The following is a 7,500-nucleotide window of genomic DNA, read 5'->3' as shown; positions in this document are numbered from 1 at the left end:
AGATGTATGTACCTCGATGGAAGCATATTCGGAAACTGAAACATTGCCTCGGCCCGACAGCGTTTCAGTTTCCGAATATACTTCTATCGAGGTATATACTCCTGTTAGTCTCGATCGTGTTTGCAAGGGATTAAAATGGAAAATTTATTGTGGTTGATAAAATGAAAATATGTATATATATACATGTATATATATATATATATATATATATATATATATATATATATATGTGTGTGTGTGTGTGTGTGTGTGTGTGTGTGTGTGTGTATATGTATGTATGTATGTATGTACAACACTGAATGGGTCCCAGTGAAGATACATACATTTTTATCAACCACAGTGCACATTAATTCTAAGCCGTCAACATCGAGTGACTCGCGGAGACTAGCATGCGGAGATTGAAACGTGGTGCGGCAAAGGACTCGAACTAGGTCTATCATGTGACAAGTGTTAGTGATTTAACCGATTGCACCATCAAGAGAGATTGATGGCGCAATCGGTTAAGTCACTAACACTTGTTATGTGATAGCCCTGGTTCGAGTCCTTGGCCGTACCACGTTTCAATTTCTGCATGCTGGCCTCCGCGAGTCACTCGATGTTGATGGCTTAGAATTAAAGTGTATTGTGGTTAATAAATACACACACACACACACACACACACACACACACACACACACACACACACACACACACACACACACACACACACACACACACACACACACACACACACACACACACACACACACACACACACACACACACACACACACACACACACACACACACACACACACACACACACGATACTGAAAGTTGCCATATTTCTATAAACTTGAATATCCACTGATGAGTTTGGCTCAGGACCCTGCGTCTCACCTGTTCAACGTATCCCAAGCCACACCCGGATCTCGGCGCAGGCATGGAGCGCACAAAGTTCATGCAGCGGCGGCCGAAGCGAGCGAAGAAAGGGTCGTTTTCTGGGATGAGGATCGGGAAACAGGACGGGTGACGGAAGGACGGGTCCACCTCACGGCCGCGGTCGTTACAGCATTCGATGCCGGATTTGTTCCCTGTAGAGCGTAGTGAAAGCGTCAACAATCATCACCAACTGGGGGCATACGTCAGGGAATACGCTGCTTTGCTCACACGCTAACGCTAGTCCCCGCGGATTCTCCTAGCAGCCACCCTCCCACCCCTAACAACTCGACAGGTTAGATGAACTTGCCCCGGCCATAAACGATGTGAGCGTCCCCTTCATTTCCTACCCACAGGGTTGTCTCCACAAGAGAGAACGTTAGGACCCTTGACAAAAGGTTGGTTTCATCAGGGGCGTAAACACTATCAGTGTGATGGGCCCAAGAGAATGGAAAAGTGAGTTGACCGTAACAGGAGTAGAATAATGGATAAAGCAGAACAGGTCTCAATCTTTGGCTGATATCTTACGAAACTTTTTGATACCTGAATCGGGGTTTGTTTGAAGGGTCGAAGAAAAGGATTTATTTTCATTGTGGGAGGATGTGAAATGTCACACACAAGAAGACGCACTAATATTGGAAACTAAATATAATGAAAGAAAATTAGCTCAATTGATTTTAGATAAAAATAAGGTGGTATTCAGAAAATGCGAAGAAGTAAAGAGCAAATATGAGCACAAACAAATGAAAATCCATCTGAACAAGTTGTATAGACACGGTAAAGGAAACATGGACTGGAGGTGAAGCTTTTATTCCTGACGTTTCGTCTATCGAAACGTCAGGAATAAAACGTCAGGAATAAAAGCTTCACCTCTAGTCCATGTTTCCTTTACCGTGTCTATACAACATGAGCACAAACATATAACATTCTTCCCTAACCACATAGTAAGAATATCCCAAGGTACTGAAGAAGGGTCTTGTGCCCGAAATCGTAGTCTAGCTATAATGATTACCTACAATGAAGTCATAAGCCTCCTTTCAAAGGAGAACAAATCCATAGCAAGGTATACGGAAAATACTCTTAAGAAAATAATAAGTGCACGACTAGCCATCACTTTCAATGAGGTATATATATATATATATATATAATATATATATATATATATATATATATATGTATATATATATATATACATGTATATACACACACACAAAGGCGCCGTCAGTTGCACATATTTGACTTCCTTTTCATAGGCTCATTACTTAGGAGAAAGTTGTCGAGTATCAACAAACTGCCAATGCCATCTTTCTCATTAAGTCAAGCAGGCAGGCTGGGTGGGAACGAGGGACGCCTGTGCAATCTTGAGTGTTCAGGTGTGCTCTGCTTGCGGGGATGGAGACGATGATCAGATAATCGAGTGAAGTTGGGTAGGTAGGAGACTCACGACGGAGAACTTACCGAACCGGAAGATGGGAGAATGAGTGAGGTCGTGATCGATGAACTGCCCCCACTGCATGATGGACAGGGTGACGTCGGGGTAAGGCTGGTCGACGTCGATCACTGTGCTGACCGACACGGCGCGCGCCGACGGCAGCGATCCGTCCCTGCTGGACTTGCGGGGCGCAAAGAACCCTGAGGGAAGGGAAAAGGAAGAAATAGGGGAGTTTATTCTCGCGCACGCACAGGAGCGGACAGGGATGGTCTTGACCAGAGAGCAAAAGGAGGTTAAACGCAACTCTACAATAGTCATTATACTTTTACACTTTCAGCTTTGCAGAGCATAGACGGTAGTCACTGTGCCTGCTTGAATGTGTTTATTAGTGTGTGTGTGTGTGTGTGTGTGTGTGTGTGTGTGTGTGTGTGTGTGTGTGTGTGTGTGTGTGTGTGTGTGTGTGTGTGCACGTGTGTGTGTATGTGTATGTGTGTATATACCAAAACAGTTGTAATGTATAGGAATAGAACTACGGTCGTGAGACTCCCATCTCTTTACCAAACTTGTCATATATATCAAGTACCATAAAAGAAAAGAAAACTTTCAGAATTTCACATTTTTCATAGTTTTTTAGGGGATTTCCTAGGGAAGATACCCGCCAGTGACTCACTGATGTACGGTAATTTGGTAATACCGTACATGAGGATTATGAATAAAGAAAAAAATATAACAGAACAACATAAGTTGTCGGTTGACCTCTAGGAAGGGTTGGAGACCCCTGGACGGTCAAAGCCGCAGTCCCAGCCCCCACGGCAAAGCCATGGCGACGAACTTAATACTTTTTAATGGTTTTCTCATTTCCATGTATATCATAGTTTTCTTAGGGGAGGTGGTTCCCGTCAGTCACTCACTAATCAACGGATTTTTGGGAACCCATGGAGTACAGCAGACGGAGCCCCCTGACCGTAATCCTAGCCCCCACGGGGGCGAATTTATATATACATATATATATATATATATATATATATATATATATATATATATATATATATATATATATATATTTTTTTTTTTGGAGTTTTCTCAGGGATTTCCCAAGGAAGATAATTCCCGTCAGAGACTCACTGATATACGGTACACGCACACATATATGTATATATATTCATGTATATTTTTCTTTCATTGAATTAGTTTCTTGTCCAGACTATTCCATAAATTGATGCACCTGCAAGGAAATCTAGCTTTCTTGATATTGTTGCAAACACACACGCGCGCGCGCACGCACACACACACACACACACACACACACACACACACACACACACACACACACACACACACACACACACACACACACACACACACACACACACACACACACACACACACACACACACACACACACACACACACACACACACACACACACACACACACACACACAGACACACACACACACACATGTATATATTATTCGAGAACCCACCATCGGCGTAGTGGGGTGTAACTGCTCTCTGGAAGGGCGTGCGGGCTTGTCCCCACATTGGGTTCTGAAGATTGTTGCAGGAGCCGTCGATGTTGCGGTAGAACTTTGACTTTTCGTCGCACTCCGGTCCGCTGGGGCACGTGTTTTCAATGATGGTGTCCTTAGTATTGAAGCTCACGAGGCCGAAGCCGGCTTGCAGGGGAGTCAAGTTGAACCTGTAAGGGAGAGGAAAGAAAGCGAGTCACTCGTGAGGGGTAAGTCCGTAGGACGGAGTGCCCGGTCGGTTTCGACCCATTTCCCGCTCAGTGTTGAACGTTGGTCGGGTCATTCCCAATAGGGTTATCACACTTGGCTGTTTTTTTTCCCCCAACCTCCGATTAATCGGGGGTACCGCCCACCTCCAGCAATTTTTCTGTCGACTGTTGAACAGATTTACACCCGGGGCAGTTTTCAGAAAGGCGTCTGATATGCTGAAGGAACCCGAAGTCAAATTACATTTTATATAGATTGTCGAGAAAACAAAATAGTCTGACGTAGTGATTTGATTTCTTGCATAATTTGCAATAGAATGAGGATTATGAATAAAGAAAAAAATAGAACAGAACAACATCAGTTGTCGGTTGACCTCTGATATAAGCAAACACATTAACCCCTCACTATATTCTAAAGCAAGCTCTTGCATAAGTCTGGTGGCAATTGCAAACTATTTTCTCACTGCTAATCACTGCCACCTCCACACGCTCCTCTTTTCCATGACTTTAAGCTCATTCCAGTAAAAATATAAAAGTGCTGTGGTGACAGCTCTTCACGAATAGAAACCCGTCGTCCTGAAGAGGTTCGGCCGTTGCTGCTGGAGCTGGGGATCAACGTAAACAAAGGTGTCAGCTAGGAGGTGTTGGCGGTAATGGCTGAAATCGGAAGTTAGAGGTAGGATGTGGGAGAAAAGATAGCCCAGTATGATAGCCCCTTAACCTGGACTACTGTGCCTTCAGCGAGAGTAATTTCTTGCGGCGGGATCTCGAGACTTCGATCATTTTTTGCCCTGAGACAGGCTCGGGCCGTTGACTTCCAGATAAGAAAACCATAGCCCTTCCTGCCGAACGGCCATGATCGTTCTCGACGGAAGTCTTGTTCGAGATTTCATCATGGACAAACGTGCTCTGATCCGGTAGCCACTTCCTTGACAAGACTCGACTCAAGCAGCTTCCTCACGCAATCGGCCATCCGGGAGACGGGTAGGGAAGATCCTCAGTGTACGGGAAGTTAGTATGCTGACACCTCACCCCAGGGTCAGTAGAAGGCTGTTGATATCGTTTCACCCAGCCTCGGGTCGCCAAGCCAAAGTTCTCCTTGGATCTTCACTTGTGGACCTCAGATTCTCCAAGTTTGAGCCACAAACCAAAAAGTGGTGGATGCTTCATGATCAACTTTACTGTTGAAACGATATTCAGAAAGTTGAAGAACAGCCGTATATAAGTATGGGGAACACGTGGGAACACGGATTGAGAACCCCTGCTCTACTGCCTGCGGTCCGAACCTCGCCTAAGTTAAGTTGTCCATGCTAGGAAAGATTCTGTGAAAGGGGTTTGCTGAGAATACTTACCTTCGAACGAGTTGGTTGCTGGTCCGCGCCACCAGAAGCCCATCCCTCCCGATCTTCATGGCCTCTGGAGACGTCTTGAAGAACTGGAGGTGGCCGAAGGCCGCTGATCTGGAGTCGGAGACCACGATATTCCGCTCCTGCAGACTCTGTGGGGGCAAACCATTTCCTTCGTTGAAACATCACATTGGTGAGACACTGAGCGAATACAAAGTATGTAGGTACCAAATGTGACACGTAACACAAGTGGATATAAGTTGTTAGAATAGGGGAAGTCCAGAGCATGATACATCTATAATCTCGGATCGAAGAGGATGTTTGCATTCCACGGGAAGCAATGGAGTCCAGCTGTTGTTCTGAAAAATTCTATTGAGACAGATATAGAATCTCTGAAATGAAGAGTATATCTAAGATATGGAACTAGCTTTTCGGTCAGAGCTTGGTCGCAAAGGACAAGGACACCTCAACGAGAGCCTCGGGTCTGTAGTGAAGCCGAGTAATGAAAGAGGTCGCTGGAGCATCCCGCTGACATCCTCAAAATCTTTCAGAACTGGAAGAGACCTACTGTCACTAACGCTGGGTAATCGCATGTAATACACCACAGCCCACTGTACTTTTATTCACCAAACCCAACCTCATCCCTTGCTGGAGATTCACTCCGAAAGAACTCACCTTCTCCAGGAGGTCCCGCTCGACAAGGTCCCAGAGCCCGGTGCGGGCTGCGTCGTTGATCTCTTCCTTGCTGATGGGGCGGATCTTTACGTCCACGGGCTGCTGTTCTAACAGGCGTGTCCGATCGCCTGTGGATGGTGCACAGGGATAATTTGCTTATATATATATATATTTTTATATATATATATATATATATATATATATATATATATATATATAGATATATGTATATATATATATATACATATATATACATATATACATATACATATATATACATATATATATATATATACACTCCTTATAAAGAAGTCGAAAAGGCCGTAAAAATATTATCAACAATAATGAGACTCCTACAGATCCAAACACCACCACATGCACATACATCATACACTAGCATAAGAAGATATTAGTGTAGAAAACCGAGAAATCATTAGTCCATTCAAATCCTACAAAAGTACTATTACGACGATTTATCCCCACACCCAAAACCCAATTACACCCCCACTTCCTTACCCATAGTTAATGAACAACGACCTACCCCTTTTCCAACCCTCCTTAAACACACACACACAAAAAGGTTATGTATGTGTGTCTCATGCACTCGGTCTAGCTGAATCTCATCACTCACCTGAGGACTTCTCCTCCGGTGGGCAGCACACGCCGAGGGCGCCCCCGTGGAGCCGGCAGGTCGCGTAGGGAAGGGCCTTGAGCTGGTCGTAGTGCGGGGCGCAAGTGACCAAGGGCACGCAGGGCACAGAGGACGAGGAGCAGCCTTCGGCGGTTTCCGGCGCGTAGGGCGTGTACCGCGGCGAGGGTTCTGTCATGACGAACCAGGTTCCCGCCATAGAGAGAGAGGGAGAACAAACGTTATTTATGCATTACTGTTTTCGGCAAATGCATGAGGGTGTCCGTGATCGAGTAAGGTTATGGGTGAAGATGTTGTATGCACACTTATGTCTTACGTTCTCAAAGCCACGTGTGTGTGTGTGTGTGTGTGTGTGTGTGTGTGTGTGTGTGTGTGTGTGTGTGTGTGTGTGTGTGTGTGTGTGTGTGTGTGTGTGTGTGTTTGTGTTTGTGTGTGTGTGTGTGGTGTGTGTGTGTGTAGATGTGTTGGCGTACCATGGGAAGTGTCACTTACCGTAGGGCGCCTGCGTGGGGGTGTATGGCACCCTTGTCGGGGCGTAGGGGGCGGGGGTGGGCCCATAGGATGGCGGCGGCGGCGGAGGAGGAGGTCTGGGCCTGTGAGTGGATTTCGATCCTTTGGTCACCTTCACGTGGGGCTTGGTGGACTGTGTCATGGAGAGAGAATAAAGGGAAATGAAAGCTGGACCGCGAGTATATCGACATCGTAATACAAGGTGGGCACTGGCAAGGACGCGCTTGCCTGTC

General features: G+C 45.6%; 2 protein-coding genes across 2 annotated transcripts in view; both read right to left on the bottom strand.

Moving 5' to 3' along the window:
- LOC143038351 (salivary peroxidase/catechol oxidase-like) overlaps positions 1–6,935 on the bottom strand; it is a 21,920-nt gene extending 14,985 nt beyond the window's left edge. Inside the window, exons 1-6 of the mRNA XM_076207382.1 lie at positions 6,740–6,935; positions 6,109–6,236; positions 5,440–5,585; positions 3,837–4,051; positions 2,377–2,550; positions 880–1,073 (exon numbers count right to left, since the gene is read on the bottom strand). Coding sequence (XP_076063497.1) covers positions 880–1,073; positions 2,377–2,550; positions 3,837–4,051; positions 5,440–5,585; positions 6,109–6,236; positions 6,740–6,935 — 1,053 coding nt within the window. The remainder of the gene's footprint in view (positions 1–879; positions 1,074–2,376; positions 2,551–3,836; positions 4,052–5,439; positions 5,586–6,108; positions 6,237–6,739) is intronic.
- A 306-nt stretch (positions 6,936–7,241) lies between these two features.
- LOC143038350 (uncharacterized) overlaps positions 7,242–7,500 on the bottom strand; it is a 44,440-nt gene continuing 44,181 nt past the window's right edge. Inside the window, exon 4 of the mRNA XM_076207381.1 lies at positions 7,242–7,400. Coding sequence (XP_076063496.1) covers positions 7,242–7,400 — 159 coding nt within the window. The remainder of the gene's footprint in view (positions 7,401–7,500) is intronic.

The sequence above is a fragment of the Oratosquilla oratoria genome, chromosome 24 (genome assembly GCF_046742065.1).
Source record: "Oratosquilla oratoria isolate Oo_2021 chromosome 24, ASM4674206v1, whole genome shotgun sequence".
Classification (NCBI taxonomy): Eukaryota; Metazoa; Arthropoda; class Malacostraca; order Stomatopoda; family Squillidae; genus Oratosquilla; species Oratosquilla oratoria.
The sequence above is the reverse complement of the archived record's forward strand: the minus strand, read 5'-3'. Positions and strand labels throughout refer to the sequence as shown.